The following is a 19,615-nucleotide window of genomic DNA, read 5'->3' on the forward strand; positions in this document are numbered from 1 at the left end:
CCGTGCATCAGGACAAAAACTTAGGACAGCTGACAGCAAGGAAGAGACATAAAAACCGGTCTCTGTGCGTGAGCGTGTTCCGATCCACGTTTCCTGATTCTCGTGTCTGTCCAACTGTCCCACGTGCTCTGGCTGGAACTAATAATACAACCTTTCTCCATCCCATCGCCAGGCATTCAGCCGTTCAGACGGTGGAAGCCCGTCCCCACACACTAACCGGGCCTCAGCCTCTTTTAGGTTCGACTCTCGAGATCCCACAAAAATTAACCAGGATCCAAGAACGTTAGCTCTTCTTATTTGTTTTAGTGAACATGTACCATTGTATGCAACTATGTTTAAGATAAGATATTACACTATCTTTGTATCCAACGGCCATTTGCGGACCAACAATCAAATAAAAGGGACACACTTTCCAATCCAGCTTTGTCCTCCAAGGTTCATCCCCTTTCTTTCTCACCTCAGCACTTTTTGCAAAGTTGCTAGGAAAGAGCTTGGCTATAGTGCGGCAGCAACTCGGTAGCTGGACGAGAGAAAAATTGAGGAGGAGGAGTAACGAGGGCACATTGCTCCCATTTCCCATGGCTAATCGACTCTGGTATTCGTGGGCGCTCCAACTTCTAGTAGTAATGGTGGTAAGCCAGGGTCACAGTGGGTGCTGGTGCTACCAGTACAAGGTGGGAGATCTCAACTCCTGGGGAGTACCCCTCCCCTCCAATACCCACGTTTACGCCCTCTGGTCTCAGAAGTATCACTTCCGCCTTGGCGATTCCCTCTGTAAGACCCTCTTTCTTTCTCGTCAGATCTCGTCACCTCCTCCTCACCGTCTTTGTCTGATCGCAGTGTTTCTCTACCCGCCGAGCCAGGACTCGGTGATCCAGGTGACGGAGCGGGCGTACAACAGCTGCAGCTTGGTGGATCCGATAAAGAAGATGAACGACGGCAACTCGGTGTTTAATCTGACGGCGCCCGGGATCTACTATTTCATTAGTGGTGTCCCGGGGCACTGCCAGAAGCTCCAGAAGCTCGCGATCGCCGTCCCTTCCGCCAATGGCACCTTCTTCCCGCCGGCGGAGGACGCGCCGCCGCCGGGGAAGTCCTCCGCGCTGCCGGCTACTTCGCCGTCATATCCATCGTCTTCGGCCCCTCCCCACCGGAGGGATCGGGGGCGGTGTCTGTCGGGGCTTCCACGGCCGTTGGATGGGTTGTCGGTTTGGTTCTCCTGTGCCTCTTGTGAGAGAAAAACGGGGATCTAGGTTCTAGAGATCGCTGAGGCGAGGGAGATGGATTTTTTTTTTTTTTTTGGTTTGGTGACGTTCGAAGTTGGATCTAGATTTTCCTTATCTCGATTTCTCAGTACTTATGTAATGTTTAATTTCTTAGTTGATGGTTTGAGTTGGTATTCTTAGCTTCGTCGGGCGAGGTTGTGAAACGGTTAAGGTTATTAATAATTTTTTTATAATTTTCGGCAGCAGTAATGGACGTTCTGTTGCAAGGTTAAAAAGCTTACAGGGGAGAGAGAGCTGAATCAGCAATTCAGACGAACAAAAAAAGCGGCCCCCTATGAGGTTTAAATGCAGGATATTCTGGTAAATCCCAACCGTTTGTCCCCATCAATGTTGCGTTTTAGACGTTCAAGTTTAAACAAACCCAGCCACCCACCCATAGAGTATAAAGCACCGAGATCTTAAACTGTCAAAGCACCAGCATCTTCAAACCAATCTAATTTACTTGAACCTTCAATTAGAAGTTGTTGAATCTGCTAGGACGAGCCTTAGCACAATGGTAAAATTTGATTGCTCCATTGATTTAGAGGTTACAGTTGAAAATATGGAAACAATCTATTCATACATTTCATCCTTACCAGATCTCACAATAATAAAAAACTCATGCACTGGGCTTAACCAATACAAGATAGGTTTCAATCATTAGAAATTAGAGTTATATAACATGAGCATTCTATATCAGTGAGGTGAAGTATGGGACAACGAACAAAAAACAAATTTCATCACCCTGTTTCATAAAGGAATAAGATCGAAAAGATTGCTAATTAGATTTAATTTTGAGAGCATTCTAATTATAATATATTAAAAAAATGAAAGCAAGGCTTAACCAATATATAAAAGTAGAGCTCCCACAAAGTTCGAACAGCCCTTGCAGCCATTTAAACTAAACTACATTCAAACATTTTAAAGGTTTTGGCATCTAAATGGCTGTTCTAACATTTACAACACCTCTGGCACTGCTTTGCTTAGGTCCAGCAGCAAAGCAGTCCGAATTTCTGATTGGGGGTTATCCAATTCTACAAAGGATTGCGCACGAAATGCAGTTACAGCAGTTAATGAGCATTTTAGCTGCTTATATCTTTTCTGCATGTAAGATGAACACTGACAGAGGCAGCGGCCTCGCAAAAGATAGGGATATGGTGCCAAAATGCAGCAGCATGATGAAAATATGCATCCACAAACAAGCTAAGATCACCCAACGACAATGGAAACTAAATAGGCATGCTGATATTAAGCAGCTGTTTCAACATCTGTACCCACTTGCTTTCCTTCAGAACAGCCCACAGGTGGTGCCGGTTCCATAAATTGGCTTGATGGTTGCTTTGATTCTGTCCCAATAAAAGAGCTCCTCATTTGTGTGGTGTTTGAATCTACATCCACAGCAGTTGTTCTGGGAGGAGATGCTGGTTGTACCTCCACATCTGGATAAGCAGCCTTGAACCTTGCTCTCAGACCTTCGTCAACTAACCTGACTCCTTGCAACTGATTGCCCAGTGAGAGCCACCTGATAAAACCATTCAACCTTAGAATCGCAAGCCCATTAAATTGAAAGGAATGGACGGGTGCAACATGAAAACAAGCTAGCAAGTAATCAAATACAATAAGTATAGAGAAACAGATAACTTATGCATGTTAAATTACGAGAAAAACCTTGTTGCAGCAAGGGAGTAGAAACAAGTAGAAGACCAATCAAGTGACTGCCACAACCTGGCAAGATGTCAACTTCAAAAAGTACAATGTATAATTCATGAGTGCGTCACCCAGATACCTTTGGCACTTCTAGAAACTAAGTTCACGATGAAGGGCAGAACATTATCAAATAGAAACCATGTCAACTTTCCAAATTAGGACAACCTTTTTTTTTTTGAACTGTCAAATTAGGGCAACCTAGTTACAGAACATTATCACATGAAAGAGTTACATATATCTGATACTATGGACTGGATGCACTGGATGATTATTTGCAAATTCTCTCTTTCTTCTCAATAATCACGACACTCATATCGAATGTAAGCAGAAAAGGAAGGAAAAGTAGAGGAAATGAGCAGATCTTGCAATTAATCACTTTGTTTTTAATTTTTTAGCATATTATTTCTTTAAAAAAAAATATTTTGTTTTATTATTGTTGTTGTCGTCATCGTCTCTTTTAATTTTTTAGCATATTGTTTATTTAAAAAAATTATTTCATTTTATTGTTGTTGTTGTTGTTGTACTAAGTTCTCCATGGCCCTTCGCTGAAAATAACTTTGACAGCAACTTATCTATTATTATGAAGAAAAAATCCTGAATAACAAAGATTGCATTGTTTACATATAAAAATGCACACACCATTCTCCTGCAGTGAAATTATATGCTTGCCTAAAAACAAACATTATGCCGGAATCAGTGAGACAAGTACTGCTGGCAATGGGTCAGGTCGGGTCAAGAAAGGACAACAACAAATAAAACCTTGACCCACATCCGATCAGATCCAACATCAGGTTAAGGCCTCTCAACGCATACACACCCACAGGTCATTTTAGCTCATTTATTTGACCCTAACCTAACCATTTTGTAGAGTCAATCCCTAATGGACCTAAGCTACCCGAACAAATCCAATCTTTACAATTCTTACAACTAATTTCTAAAATGATTTAAACAGCTAGCATTAAGAAGAAGACCAATCACTCAAAGATTTCTTACCCAAGATCACGAATCAACCTAACTAAATTGTTCTGACCCAAATAGAACTCTACCCTCATGACCCAAGTTGGGTCAAAGCTCCAACCCATTCAGACCCAGTTCAGGTCAGGAAATTTGACCCATACCCAACCCTAACTAAAAAAACCCTTGACCCAAACCCGACCATCAGATTAAGTTTTCAGGTTGGATCAATTTTTTCCACCCCTAGTCAACTACCAGTTACTGGCATCAAGATCTAAAGGACCAATTGTATATATCTAGTGCGAGTACGTAACCAAGGAAACAAAAACTAGATTGCAAATGCATACCCTGCATGTGTATTGTGCATTCGAGCAAACAATTCCAACTTCCTTGTCCTGGGGCTGATCCTCTCCAGCATTGGGTACATCTGCAGTCAAAGCATGTACAAATGTGAGTTATGGACCTTGGACTTGCATATTGAGAAAACGTGTATAATTAATGAGTAGATGATTGTATATGTAAATTTACGCGATACAAGTTAAATAGAGAATGAGCTTTTAGTGGAGTATAACAGAACACCCTTGCATGAGAAGAAAATTTGGAGTGTCATGGCAGGGCACCGAATAAGGTGCTGATGCATAAGTTAACTAATAAATAGTGCAAACACTACTAAGTTAAGTGCCTAATTGTAATCTGTGAAAGAACTGCATGTTTTGGAGAATTTTTTAATAAAGAATTATTTCCTACATGTTCAAAGGAGTCCTTTACACAAGAATCGTGCATGAACTTTGTCTAAGTAGAATATCTAGCATGCAGTGCAACATGCAGCTTTTGGTAAAAGGGGGAGCAAAAACAGGATCCAAGGGAAAATAACAGGAATACAGAAGAAAAGGACTATGAAGTACAAATAGATTTTGGCAAACATCAGCAACTCAAATACAGTGATGAAAGGGTTACGTAAAACCATATGGGGCAAAAAATCTTAGAACGGAGAGAATTGTGAAATAGTAATTAAAAAATTAAGAAATACAGTGATGAAAATGAAACAACGGAGATTGTCTGGCTTCAAAACCGAACATTTTGAAAAGAGAATTAATTTTTTAAGGGAATAAAATGAGAGAGCTGAAAGCAGGGTCCCTTGCAAAGAAACAACCAAAAAGATGGAGTACATCCAAAAGATTTTTCCTAAATCCAGTTAAGCCCTTCAGCTTCCAAGTTTTGCATCACGAAACCAATAGTGCCGAAAGCTGATAATGTGAAAGACAGGGATTCTTTCCAAATCAACTCACGAGTGAACTATAGGCATTCTTTATCACTGGGGTTTGTATATTGTCAAATTAGCAACGCAGAGCAATAATGGCATAGTTAGATACATATCAGTTATATTCTATTTCGGTTGAAATGAAATCATGGCACAACATGTGATTACCTCATCAGGTTTTCGGCTTGTTTCACGAACTTCAGCTACAATAACATCTGTATCGATGTTTCTATTCACCTCTGGATTTCCCTTAATTCCAACAAGACAATGTTCTTTACTATGATTGAGCCAATGACCTGTACGCCCAGTTCGAATAATTCGTTGAAGTTGATTGGTCTTCACCCAAATGAGCTCCTCAACACGCTTGTATCCCCAAAGCTCCAAACTAATGAATATTAACAAAAAGAACAAATTCTCTGAGTTTGCCTCAAGTCCTACCATCAGTCTAAATTCAACTATTTGTATAAACAATATAACATACATGAGCTAATGCGATCATGCATAACAGATTAAGAAATAACTTGCTACAATTACACTTGATCTGTTATTATACATGCATGATAAGCAAATTTAGTAATACAAAGGTGGTAATCAGAGGAAGACCAGATAGAATCAATCGGCTAAAAAAGTAGAAACTAATTTCAATTTGTTCAGCTGAAACAAACAATTTCAGACAGCAAGGACTAATTCTTCTCCCACTCAGTCTAGACATAAGATAGTAGTACAAAAACAGTATCAAGTATACAATGGAAAATGTTGTTTTATTATTAGTACATTGATGGATGTCCTTCATATTGAACAGAAACGGCTTATAATTATTCCTTTTCCACCTATCCTCCAGTCAAACCCTTGTTTCCTAATATTATCTACAGTTTTGGACTCACAGTGACAGAATCTTTAGACTTACATGTCTGCTAAATGCAATAATCATCACCACACAAAGGTACAGCATTACTTATCTAAAGAGATAGTGGTGGCAGATCAAATCTCCACACCTGGGTTATTTCATGCAGCAAAAGCATCTGTCTCACATATAGTACAAATTTCAGCAGTGTCAGATTTTCTAACAAAAAATCCTTTATAGTTTAACTAAATTATGCCTTTGGGCACCAAGCCCAAAAAATAAGCTACAGTCAATGACATGACTTAATATGGTAGAGGGGTCCCCATTCACTTATATTGGTAGGGATCTGCAGGGTGACATAAACAAATATGATGAGCTCGCGATAAGAAAACACCTCCCTTAGTTACAAGTGACTCTATTGAACTTTTAAGTCTGTTATAAGGACAAATATATATGAGAGAATGGGAAACAGTACGCAATTGCAACAAGAGGCCAGGGGTTATGATGATTGCCTGCTCGTACATGCTGAAAATCCGCCCTTTCTACCATACTTGCATGATTCTTTTTTAAAATAAAACCCTAATGGCTTTCCAAGTCATCTTTGATTCTCCTAACAGAATAATATCGGCAATTTTCATGCACAATATGGTAGAAACAAGACCTTCCTCAGTTACAAATACTCCAATTAACATTTAAGTTTGCCATAAGAACAAATATAGATGAAAGAACAGGAAAAGAAAGTAATTGCAAGAAAAGGCCAGAGGCCAGGGGTTATGGTCGATTGCCCAGTCGCACATGCTGAAAGCCTGCCCTTTATCCACCATATTTGCATGATTTTCTTTTAAAAAAAGCACTGATGGTTAAGTCATCATTCGTTCTTCTAACAAATAATAATAGCAGCAATTATCATGCAAAATATGGTAGAAACAAAATCTTACCATTCACGCCCAAGTTCCATTGCACGCCCAGTGACCCACAGAAAAATCAGACCATCGGTCTGCAATGCAGGTACATTAAGATTTCTCATCTCATCATCCGCCATTGTACCATATGGCAATTCCATGTGAATGTCCCATGGTGGGTCTGCCATGATAACCCCAAACTGCCCTAAAATGTCCATTCTGAAGTTACGAATGTCGCAGTTTATCCATTGAGGCTCACCAAGTTCCACTTCCGAACAATATTCAGCCCTCTGGGACTTAATAGGTTTTGGAGGTGGAAGATTAGCAGCACCCATTATCATTGGAGGTATATCGGGTGTTTGGTCAAGTTCATAATGAACATATTTGCAGGTCTGAAAAAAATAAATCGATGAGCTATAAAACATAGTACAAGAAAAGATGACTCTGCGGATTTAGTAAAAGGGGGAAAAATTTACCTTTGTGTGACGGCATGTATCAAGAAAAGAGCAGTCACCCAAATTTGTATCGGTGTGTGGAGCAATAATTCGCCGGAAATGAACCTGTTTACAATCGAGCAGCACGTCAAAACAGTCATATGGAATATAGCAATGAGAATATGAAGTAATGTAACCAAAAAAAGGGGAAGAATGGAAGAAGCAAGCTGAGATCCTAATGTTAGAATGGTAGCCACATTCTAATTAATAAATATAAGTACATTCTCTATTTATGCAAACTAACTATTGTAGCTCGGGAAAGGATTGATGGCATTATTTTAACAGCCTTATCTGCAGCCAGTCTTGATTAATAAACAAAGATGGAGCTTTATGGATCACATGCAGTCATTGACTCAGTGCAGTCTCTTCTTTTTCTTCCTTTGCAATCCTTCTAAATTTTAAATGTTCACTCCACAAAGTATTTTTACTTTTAAATTTTTAAATTTCACCCTATCTACATTATAATCAAGAATCTTAACAAGTCTATTATGTATGTTCTTTTTATGACTATATATATATATTGCATATTGCATAGCCTACTTACGACTCTTAAGAATGTAACTCTAATGTACTATCAAATTAAGGGTCCACTGGATTCCAAATCTTCAATTTATCTGGCTTTATGCAATTATTAGAGTAGCACATTAATTCCTTTGAAATCTTTTTATTTGCTAGACATGCTTGGTAACCTTGTCCACTGCAATTCATATTAGTTCTTAAATTTTCTCTTCAAGCCTGGTCTTGAAAGCAACTTACCTCTAGCACACAATTTAAGTTGGATTCTCAACCTCCAAACTATCCTATTAGAGCAGAACTTTAGAGTTACAAATGAAATAAATTTTTGCAACTACAAGGATGAAACAAGATGGAGGAACGTATGATATTTTGGTCTTAATCAATATTGATTTACTTAATTAGCAAATCCTTATTTCATAATATCAAAAGAGGTTGCATGTAGCACAAGCATGATGATAATATGAAGATAATATAAGTGCAGCATTCAAACATACAAAAAAAATCATATAAAAATCATATCAAACGTGAGCTAATGAGATATAGGCAAAATTTAATTTTATGTGTGACTTGGTATATAATCAATGGTAACACTAACCTTCTCGCATGCAATGAATGAACTAGTTTGGCGCCGGCAATCTTCTTTAGTTAAATGTGTACAATATTCCTTGAGCTGAGAGCCACCCTTGGTCTTGAACTGAAAAAAGGATGATGAACATCAGGTGCCATAAGTGCTAAGAGATGGCATGGAGATTGACTAATATTTGGGCAGGGAGCCCCCAGCAACTTGTGCACACAATGAAGCAATAAAAGCAGTCAAGAACCACAAGCGCTCCCCAAACCAAAAATGGGAACGCAATTGAGACTTGACATAAAACTTTCACTATAACTAGTACCACAAACTTTAAAGATTTGAATTGAAGCATGTTACCACAATTTGCATCCGGTTAACATAATTTAAACAACTTATAAATGACAAAGTTAGGCGAAACATTTTTTAACATGTTCAAGGATATTCACCATTTCTACGTTGTTTCAAATCATGAAGTGGATGCCTTGAATCAGAGTTTGAGGAGCAACATGCAAGTATTATTCATGAAAAAAAAATCTGCACATGCTCACACAACTCTTATTATCTGACAAGTCATGTCCAAAGTTATAAGGACATTTTTTACCTTATGGCAGATATCAAGGAACAGGAGATTTCAAGAATTTGAATGGGCAACCAGCCCATTCTAAAATGTCATCCACTAAAACTATTAATATGAAATTAAGTCGATATGACAGTATTTTTTCATGTGTTTCAGATTAAGTTAATTAATTCATCTGGCAAAATTGTGTTTTAGTTTAAAAAAACTTAATTCAGAACTGTCAGAAACCAAATCAAATTGGTACAGACTCAATTCCATTGATTATTTTTCTATCATTCAATTTCCTGTAGGTGCAACTCTATAGAGTCCTTTACTGCACTCATTATAACTAAAATACGACATGTTCATTGCATCAGAGCAATCTCTTCCCATTGCATGAAATTCAACATATTTAGTTTCTTTTTATTATAAAAACAATGAGACTTCTTAAAGTTCATGATAGGTGCATACATTTGGTGCATGAGCAGATAACTTTATGACATTTCATAAATTGGATTCTTTCAAGCAGGTGGAAGTTGACCATGCTATGAGAAGTGAAAACAAAGCTCATAATTTCCTGGCAACTTCAAAAATTAATGCATAAGGAAGGAGGTTCTCCTCTTCCTGATTTCTGCAATATTCTGCAAGAAGGAAAGCCTGCTGCTGTACTTAAAGGCCGGTAATAAATTTTTTATACGCCATAGGAAAAATAATACATGAAAAATCACAAATCATGTTAACCGAGCAGCAAGTTGCAAGGAGAAAATTATTACAACTTTTTCTATCACTATTGAAAAGGGGGAAAACTACAATCAAACAACTGCTGATACTAAGTAAATCAACAAACTGTCTACTGAAAAAATTCAAGAACAAGCACATATTAACCACTAAATTTTAATTATTATACTCGAAAATGGTGAACAGCCATTTATTCTTCCTGAAAGCAATTCATTCAACTATTAAAGCGACACTAATTTTGGAATCACATCATTTTTCTCCCTTGTTAGCTAGCAAGAAATCCATGAAGGCGTGCTTTCAAAAATAGCAAAGTAGTAATGATAGTTGATACGCAGAAGAGCAAGACAAAAGTACAAACAAGAATCGAAATTTCCGAACCTTTGCCGCAACAGCAGTTTCCTTTGCAGTTGGCCGGTGAATGAGATCCAAAAGCTCCTCCCCGGTCTTCGACTTTTGCAACTCCCTGAACGTCTTCTTGTTCAGCAACGCCTCAATGTCCTTCAGATCCTCCTCCTCGGTCGTTTGCTTCGGAGGCGCCGAACTTGGGCCACCCATAGCAGTACCAGGCCCCATAAGAGGCCTGTGGAGGGGAGGAACGCCCATCATCCTCGGAATCCCCATTAAGCCCATAACCCTCGGCCCGCCTCTTGGGCCGACCATGGGCGGCGGAGCACCGGTCCCCGGAAACATAGGAGACATGCCAGAAAGTTGAGGGTCAGGAGGCCCCATCCACATGTCAGACCGCGACATCACTGCACCGCTATCGACTCCGCCCATAGCCGGCCCCTGACCCTGATTGTTCCCATCGCCGGAACTCGGTTCCGCCGGTGGCTGCTGAGTCTGGGAGGAGCTCTCAGGGAGCTCCTTGAGGAGCTTGTTACGATCAATGCCCCAAATCATCAACACAGACTTCCCGTGCACAGTGAACTCCTCCAGCTGCACCCCGCCGCTCTCCTCAGCGATGCGCCGGAGGGCCGTCTCGACGGCGAAGATCGGGCCGAGCTCCCCGCCGACCTCGACGAGGGCGGCCTTCTCGGCGGGTGTGGCGGAGGACTGGTCGCCCTCGAGCCGGCGGAGCAGTGCGGCGGAGTCGGTCTCGGTGAAGGGGACGAGCTCAAGAAGGCATACGGCGACCATGGTGCGGACGACGGAGAGGTGGTCGCCGCCACCGCAGGCGTCGTGGGGGGAGCGGTCGCGGCGGAGCTCGGGTGAGGGCTTGGGGCGGGTGCAGGGAGGAAGGGAACGGGAGTCAGGAAAGGGGCGGCGGCGGGAGGTGAGGGGGTGGGGTGGATCGAAGGAGGGAGGATTAGGGTTAGGGTTAGGCGTGGGGATAAATGGGCGGCGGTTGAAGGCGGAGATGACGCGGAGGGAGAGGTCGAGGGAGGAAACGAGGTCGGGGACGAGGGTCTGTAGGGAGGCGATGAGGTCTTTCTGGGCTTGACGGCGGGCCTCGATGCCATCCTCCAGCTGGTCGCGCATCTCCTTCAGGGCGGCGACGTCGTGCGCTCCTCCGCCGCCGCCGTCGGTCTGAGGGTCCATGGCCACGAGTAGGAGCGTCCCGTCACCAGAACAAACGCGAATGCGGCTTCGATCGAATCCGAGTCCGACTAGATTTTGGATCCCCACTCTCCAAAGCTGGAGAGCAATTAGCACCTTTCGACCACGGCAAAGGGCCAAACTGCTAGATAAAGTTTTGTAATACTAATTTTGTTAAGGGTTTTCAACGGAAATACATCGGGGCATGAATTATTTAAAATTTTGGACCTAAATGCTAAATTTGACTCAAAAAAGGTCCCTCCGCGTAACAACCCCACACTAGGTCCCTCTCCCACCAGGACACGTCCGATACGGATAGAAAATACCCCCTACCTCCTCGGAGATAGAGGCATACTTATATTTCTCATATCCTCCCTACCTTGCAGGCAGCCCCACCTACGTGGCAACCCTCTTACAGATGAGTACGTCACCCCAGCGCCACTTTGGTACCAGCTGACCAATAGCGCTTCTAGACCTCGTATCTAGATGTGGGGCATCCAATCCCCGAATTTAATCGACGTCCACACGTTTCGAGCCTGAAACTACTTGATTAGGAGCAAACGCCCCATTCCAACTGAGCTACCCCCTGGCTATTTTAAGAATACATTTGGCTTCATTTTGGACCTACCAAATACTTGAAGTAGGCTTCTACCGTGCCCCAGTGAGTTCGGATCCCAATTACGGGCAACTAAACAGGCGCTAAACCATACTGGCCATCGGTCTCCTCGCATCATGAGGCCATAAATCTGCCCATCTAATAATTATGCTTCTATTAGTTTAGTTCTCCCTCCCTCGTATAATTAAAACAATTATATTTATTGAAATATATTAAAATATTTTAAAAATCAAGTTGGGCTGGATCGGAAGAGGCACAATCCAAATCCAGTCCATATTTGAATATAGTCAAAAAGTTCAATTTGAACCTAGTCTAATTTCTTTAAAATTAGATCAAATAAGGTATAATATTAATTTTACCAATCCATTAGATTTTTAGATCAAATCGGATCAAAAGTAATCTAAATACAAACCATAATAAATATACAAATCAAATATCTAATTATATCATGCGTAGCTCACCGCAAGAAGATTAGTCAGTGTTATCACTCTACTGCCGGAAAAATGTAGTCAGAGCTCGGGATTGAAAATATAAATTGAATATTCGAAAGAATTTGAATTCATGAGCATAAATTTAATATTTTTAAAAAAGATTTGATTCATATATTAATATTGCATATATACTTCTTTTCTGCGAACGGTTATCTATTTGATTGTCTGATCATTGCTAAAGTGATCGTTACTAACTAGGCTGTCTAAGTTATTATTTAATTTTTTTACAGATTCAGAGAACTAGCCTAATCGAAGTTTTCAATATACGAGAGCGACTAGCAGAACTTTGACACATATTATCTTAAATCGAAGTTTATTTAAATTGATATACTATCCTAGAATATTGACACATTTAAATGTTGAGCTAGATATTGAAATAAAGTTTGCATATTATTATTTTAAATTATTTTGCTGCATATTTATGATATCATATTGAGTTGCCCTATATACTTGTGGAAAGGGTTCTCTATCAGTATATGACAGTTGATACAACCTCCGGTTCGTAAACTCGAAACGGGAGCATGACAATCTTATATATAAAAAGAGATTTGAAGTATATATTATACTAACTTGGGATTGAATTTCTCAAACCCAACCCTAACTCGAAAGTTCCAATAGGTCTGTCTTTGGATCCATACTCAAACCATTCATCGTCAAATTTGGGCCGGGTTGAGGTCGAGGTCAAGTCGGATCATCGGGTATCGGGTTCTTGGATTGGAGCGACTGCCGTAGACTTTAGGGAAGAGAGAAATTCTGGTGGTGATGAATGTACGGATCCAAGTGTTGGACATCAGTAAATCTAGATTTTGCTTCCTTTCATAATTAATTGATTGACAGCAAAAAAGTAAATATATATACATATATATCCCATCATGGATTTTGCGGCATTAACCTTCATAACTGGATCTTTATTCACTTTTGTTCTGTTTTTGTTGGTAGACTTTAAACCATAAATATCAAAAATGGCATAATTGACCAGAGTATTGTACTTATTACAAAATCTTATGCTACGATTATATGATTTAAATGCAGTTTAGCATAAATGTCTTAAGGCCCTTGGTGAATGCATCACACATACAGGTTGTGTTATTCATAATACATTGAATGACAAAGGTTTTAAAGAACCATGGACAAAACATGTTGTTTATACTTATCAGTTGTTTATGGTTATCAGTTGTTTAATACACATAGGTTTCTGATAATCCTGTGAAAATACAAGACTCACAAAACTCAATTGAATGGGAAAAACAGAAAAAAAATCTGCGTCAAACTTTTCCTGCCTCATCTAAACTCTGTAGCTTTCTTTGTATCAAATCAATCTTCTTCATGTTAACAAAACAATCATCCTCATGTCCTTTATTTTAGTACAGGCACAATGTAATCACAAACATCACATGATCAACATCAACAAGCGTAACTAAGAGGTTGGGCAATAGTCCACAACAGTACCCTTTGCAGTTGGGCAGGAAGCCAATGGGCATCCATCCAATATGTTTCCCCACCAACTGATCTTGATACCCTCAAACTCTAAACACAAGTATAACAACACGGCCATAAATGCAAGGCCGGCATCAAGTGCCCCAGAGAGGACATAATTGTGGCGTTGCCACCAGTCTCGCCTATACCTATAGATAGCAAAACCAAAAACAAAGCCGACCACAATCCAAGTAGTGTAGTTGACTGCTGTGGCTGGAGGCATCTGCCCCAGGGCGCTAATCATGATGGGCATGGTGATGAGGCGGATCCATTGCTGTCTTGGAAAAGTCTTGTGGGCAAGCCAGACAAGAAGGGGACCAATGGCCCCAAGCAGGAAGAACCAGTTGATCGCCGAGTAGGTGCCGAGGGCACCAAAGATTCTGCGAGGACCAATCAGACCCCATACGACGGAAGCATCATAGAAAACATGATCACCTGGGCATGTCCATGGGCTGTCAGGAGCCAGTTTGGTCCGATCGCAGATGTTAGGAATGGTGCTCATGAGCCACCACGCGGTTCCCAAGTGCACCAGCGCCGATATAAGGGTTCCCACCACCTGATAGAAATGAAGTTGCATCGATCATCCTTCTCGTCAACAATAGCAATGCATAGAATTTGTTATGTTTCGGTTCGTTCCATGCAGCAGTAAGATGAATAAGATTTGTACAAATTGTGGTTTAATAAATTTATAATGCACAGATATATTTTAGTGTTGTATCTTGATTTCCTGCTGATGATTCAATATTTAGTTGTAAATCAGGATCACCAAGAAAAAGTTTCTTCCAAGGTGCTGTTCGAGGAAACTGGAGAAACAAAAGCGGTGCCAAGGTGTCGGAAAAAAATGAAGAAAGTTATCATCTACAAGAATATTCTTTTATATGCAGGAGACTCGAACAAATATTTGAGTACACATTTCCTATGCAAGAAAACTGGTGGCAATGCCACAGTTATGACCCCAGCCAGGGCTTTGCTAGGATATGCATGAAAACTGGAAGTAATTGCTTCGAGTATCTTATAAATCTATATGGTACCAATGGGCATTGATTGATCAAAGAATCGAACGAGGTGATAAACATTCAGACATTTGAAGCGTCAGCAATTTAGGGAGAACAAAATAATTAGATAAAAACTACTTAAACTAAGAAGTTACTCCTATATAGATCACGAGAAAAGATTGATATATATAGAATTGTCGGCTAACATTTTTACTGGGATTGTGATAAATCTGATACCTAAAAGTTAAGCCAACGGAATTCTGCAAAGCATATGGTGTCAAACTAACAAAAAAACCGCGAGGAAGATTCATCATTAGATGGATGATCATTTAGATCTCATGATTCATGAGGCATCCTGAAATGGATGGCATTGGAATCCATGTTCATGACTACAAACATTGTCTTGCAAAATTTATATGCATTCATTTACTAATTTTTCAGTAATACTGCTATATGAGCATTAGGGAATTGAAATGGAAGCAAATTTTTTTGGTGGCGTACAATCCTCAAATATGAAATGGTTGGTGCATTCAAGGTAGATGACAAGGGGCCAAATTTGCTGCCAAACTGTACCTGCATTCATCTGGTGCATCAATTAAGACTTTCTCTAGGGAGGGATCCCAGTTGAAAAAACAACTGCTCAACTTTCACGAGATCATGAGACAAAATCCAGATTGAATGTTAAAGAACTATGAGGAACAAAAACCTAATAGAAAGACAGAGTAGCAAATAAGTTCATTCAGAGCACAACATCACCTCATCCAACATAAGTTATGAATAGCTACATGGATTATAAGTTGTTCATGATAATCTTACTTAAATTACAAACTAATTGCTGTTAAAATATTGAGTGTTGTAAGTTGAACTCATGCCGTTTTTCCACCTAGAATGCATTTAAAGAAGGCAGTCCATCTAACCAAAAATTCTAGATTCAAGGCCCATGTCAGATGGTGGACCTTGGGGCAACAAACAAGCACTATGGAAAGATGCTATGTCTCATATCACATACATCAGCAAGAAGGCACATACAATCAAAAGCAAGAAACAAGTGTATGAGCTTCCACCACTTGGGGCCACCTGCTCCCAGGACATTCCCTTTTCTAAGAGAACATATAGAAACAGAAACAAAATTTGATGCTAAAACAGGTGGGTAGAGCAATCTAACCTGTGCCATAAACATTGTTCTGGGAGGTATCTTCATATAATGCCCAAGTTTGAAATCTTGCAGAAACGTTAGTGCCTGTTTCATGCTGATATACCCATACACCTTAAAGCACATGTTTGCAACAGGGCGGCCTGGGTATACATAGCCAATGATGTACTCTGTGATCACATTCAACCCTGGCGTCTGTTCATCAAAAGAATCAGTAAGACTGGCTGCAACGTAGATGATCGTTACATATTTAAGTCTGCAGGAAGAAAAAAAAAAGAAAGGGAGATTGTGAGGCAGAACTGTAAAGAATGAAGTAACAGTTGGGGGAGATTACTTGGTTTGTTGTAGCTGTGAGGATTCCAATGGGGAGGGTAAAGAAAATTGCCACAGCACAAGCTAGCAAGACACCCCACCATGGTAATTGAAGTTGGTCAATGTAATACTCGCACGCAAAGATCGTTAGGGCAACATTCACCAGCAGGATGCACACAAACCACCACAGAGGAACTTGGTTGTATCTTCTCATCAGCCTTGCGTGCACATCCATTTTCTTTTCTCGAAAAGCCAATTTGCTCATCTGCCATATCTCTCTGCCCATATGGAAACGAGTGATCAGTAACTAGGAATCTTCATGGAGGTACTTCAGCTGACAAAGGAACCTAATCCCAAATCTGCACCAAAAATTAGCGGAGCATAGATCAAATTGTACCTTCCATGGAACAGGAGGACATGAACCACTGTGGCGCTGAGCGAGGCAAAGCCAAAGCCATAAGTCATTGCGAAAAAGGTGCTGAGATAGAGAGGCCCCTGCTTCTCATAAGCAGCAGCATCGAATTGGAAGTTGGAGTCAATGATGCTGGAGATGTTGTACTTCTGACCCGAAGATGTAAAGAGGTCATCAGAGAATATCGGGAAGGTCTTGGCATGGTATACATCTAACCAGTATGTGAACGGTGTGATGAAATACATGAGAAAGAAGAAGCCAGCAGCAATGTTGGCGGTGGCAAACCACGGGCTGGCAAGCGGGCTGCCCAGATAGGCGCATACAGAGGACCAATCGAGCCCGATGGCTGCGATCCCGAGCCCCTTCATTCCTGATCCCAACTGCTGAGCCAGAATGGAGTTCGGGAAGATCCAGCAAATCCATGAGAGAGACGTTAACATCTTGAAGAGGTAACCGGGAAACACAGTATGCGAAGCTACAGATGAAGGCAATCAAGAAGAATTGGTTGCGGGTCAAGCTGCCCCTTGGCCTCTTTTCCTTCTCATGGAGTGCCCTGTATCCAGAATATGTATCAACCATTTCATAAATCGACGATGTTCTTGAGGCCTTGTGCTCGGCTTGAACTAGAAATTTCAAGAAGAGAGAGAGAGAGAGAGAGAGAGAGAGAGAGAGATACCCAAAGAGAGAGACTTGAACAAGATTGTAAGGCCACCACATAGCAGCAGGCTCCACCAAGTACCTCCTAAATAACCCTGCCCATCCATATCCCAATACCTGCTCTCCTCCAAATAATTGGATCATCCAATTCAATGCAAAGAAAATAATAAGGCCACCGATCTAATACTAGAATTCTTGAATGAAAAGCACTAGAGTTACCTGCGTGGTTACAATCACAACGAATGAAACAAAGAAAGTGAGGTTCTTCTTGTAGAAGATCTTAACAGCGGAGATGATGTGGACGGCATAGACGTTAGCGGCGCCGGAGTTGGCGAAGATGGTGATAAGCACATGCTCCTTGACGTTGAAGGGCCCGGGATTAAGCGTGAACTCCCACCGGCTGCCCCTGAAGAAGACGCGGTCAGGGAGGGCCGAGGCCATGAGATGGCCGAGGGGGACGACCGCGATCTGAGCTGAGATGGAGGTGATGGAGAGCGGCTCGTTGCGGTACCAAAAGAACTGGTTAAGGAAGGAGAGCATGACGCACGACACCGTCCCCAGGACCCACATCCGGAAAGTGAGCACCGGGATGGATGGGTCATCGCCGACCGGCACCGTGAGAGCGACCTGCTCGACCGGAGAGTTGTCGTCCGGTGAGGCGAAGGCCGAGGAGGAAGACGGGATGTCATGGTCTTCTTCTTGGATGTGTTTGGAGACTGCAAGCAAAACGGGAAAGAGGAGTCCGGGAGTTAGGAGTGAAAAAATAAGAAAGGGGGAAGAGATGGAGGGAGAGAGTTTGGGTGCTCACTGAGCGGAGCAGTGAGTTGGTGAGCAGGAGGAGGTGGAGGAGATTTCATGCTCTGCTTCCTTTGCCTCGAGCCGTGGATTGTCGGGAGAGAAGAGGCTTTCAATTCGTTCTCTTTGCCTCCCATCCCTCGTTAGCTCGATTCGATCTACAAAAGTCAAAGTTTGACCGGGTGAAGAGAAATCAGAACGCACAGATCTGAAAGCGCGTGGAATTCCGCATTCAACGGTCGGTACAGATCTCAAAGCAATCAGTGGATGATCAAAGAGGATTCCCCCAGCCCTGCCGGGTAGGTGGCGGGGTCTTAAACATACGGCCCAGACTTGTTACCAGGCCATTTGGCGCGAAGCTGGATATTCGACATGTCACAAATCCACGAACGAAATGGACGTGTAGCTTTTGATTGCCCCATTAACGGACATAATACTGTAAGCAATCAATCGTTCGACAATCAGAAGGTTACATGACATCTAATGTAACATTTTTTTTTCTATTTTGCCATTCGAAACGTCTTTGTGAAGAAGTAGATATCAATGAAACGTATGAGAAAAGGAACGTCCTTAGCCATTTTGTAACAGATGTTTTTGTCTGTGCCTGTGTGGAGACGTTACGTAATTTGCTTGGATAACTGCTTGTGGACGAAGAATAGCTTAAACAAATATTCAGTTGAATCGCCCCCAGATGCAAACCGTAATGATGACGATATAGACAAGGCAAAGGCAAAGTGTGATTTGGATGGAGGAGGAAGAGGTCGGGAGAAGTGTTAACCAGATAGTAGATTTGGAGTTCTGATGAATTTTGATGCAAAATTTCTCTCCTATTAAAAAAATAGACTTCTAATGTTGCAAAAATTTGGTTATTCTAAATTTATAATTAATTTCTCTCACCTCATCTTCATGGCACAAAAAGATATACCATGCCGTGAAGTGGCATTCCTTTTTATCAACTTTCTGATGTGGCACTGGAGTGTGCATATGTATCCCCTTCTGCATTTGACAAACCCCTTCCTACAACCCGGAAAATCAGCAGATAAGAGGGTTGAACTCCATAAAATAACTTAATAATAATATCAATTTTCTATTAGTCCAAGGAGGTAAACACCTTTAAGTGCTCAAAAATAAATTGCCACGATAGAATAATTGAAAAAAAAAAAAAACAAGATATATTCCTGCATCACTATTTCTCTTATTGATAATAGAATATTTCACACATACTTGCCATGGCAAGTCCTAAAAATATTTATTGTACAGCCACCAATCATAACCAGCTCGCAATATAAAATTGATGGCATGCTAAGAGTAGAGCGAACAGCCAAAAAGCGTGAGCAGCACTGTCATTTCACTCCAATTGTCTA

The 19,615-nt window shown here is 41.1% G+C and overlaps 2 protein-coding genes and 1 pseudogene across 2 annotated transcripts; 1 reads left to right on the forward strand and 2 right to left on the reverse strand.

Moving 5' to 3' along the window:
- The first annotated feature begins 368 nt into the window (after nt 1-368).
- Nucleotides 369-1,459, forward strand: LOC103707721 (stellacyanin-like). Its single transcript, XM_039126605.1, has 3 exons — nt 369-774; nt 841-1,258; nt 1,289-1,459. The coding sequence occupies exons 1-2, from the start codon at nt 579-581 to the stop codon at nt 1,251-1,253; spliced, it is 609 nt and encodes a 202-aa protein (XP_038982533.1). The 5' UTR covers nt 369-578; the 3' UTR covers nt 1,254-1,258; nt 1,289-1,459.
- Nucleotides 1,460-2,115: 656 nt separating this feature from the next.
- On the reverse strand, nt 2,116-11,490 carry LOC103707720 (probable N6-adenosine-methyltransferase MT-A70-like). The gene is made up of 7 exons (XM_039126604.1): nt 10,187-11,490; nt 8,539-8,637; nt 7,410-7,493; nt 6,970-7,325; nt 5,356-5,572; nt 4,274-4,353; nt 2,116-2,787 (listed from the first exon to the last, which is right to left on the reverse strand). Exons 1-7 carry the CDS (start codon nt 11,345-11,347, stop codon nt 2,514-2,516), a joined length of 2,271 nt encoding a protein of 756 aa, XP_038982532.1. The 5' UTR covers nt 11,348-11,490; the 3' UTR covers nt 2,116-2,513.
- Nucleotides 11,491-13,732: 2,242 nt separating this feature from the next.
- Nucleotides 13,733-19,268, reverse strand: LOC103707718 (annotated as a pseudogene).
- Between the last annotated feature and the right edge of the window lie 347 nt (nt 19,269-19,615).

This window comes from Phoenix dactylifera, chromosome 5 (genome assembly GCF_009389715.1).
Source record: "Phoenix dactylifera cultivar Barhee BC4 chromosome 5, palm_55x_up_171113_PBpolish2nd_filt_p, whole genome shotgun sequence".
Taxonomy (NCBI): domain Eukaryota; kingdom Viridiplantae; phylum Streptophyta; class Magnoliopsida; order Arecales; family Arecaceae; genus Phoenix; species Phoenix dactylifera.

Coding starts and splice junctions, on each gene's coding strand:
- LOC103707721 (XM_039126605.1), top strand. CDS start 579: ATGGCTAATCGACTCTGGTATTCGTGGGCGCTCCAACTTCTAGTAGTA. Junction 775..840: donor CCGCCTTGGCGATTCCCTCT/GTAAGACCCTCT, acceptor GTCTGATCGCAG/TGTTTCTCTACCCGCCGAGC.
- LOC103707720 (XM_039126604.1), bottom strand. CDS start 11,347: ATGGACCCTCAGACCGACGGCGGCGGCGGAGGAGCGCACGACGTCGCC. Junction 8,638..10,186: donor AAACTGCTGTTGCGGCAAAG/GTTCGGAAATTT, acceptor TCCTTTTTTCAG/TTCAAGACCAAGGGTGGCTC. Junction 2,788..4,273: donor ATGCACAATACACATGCAGG/GTATGCATTTGC, acceptor TGGTTTTATCAG/GTGGCTCTCACTGGGCAATC.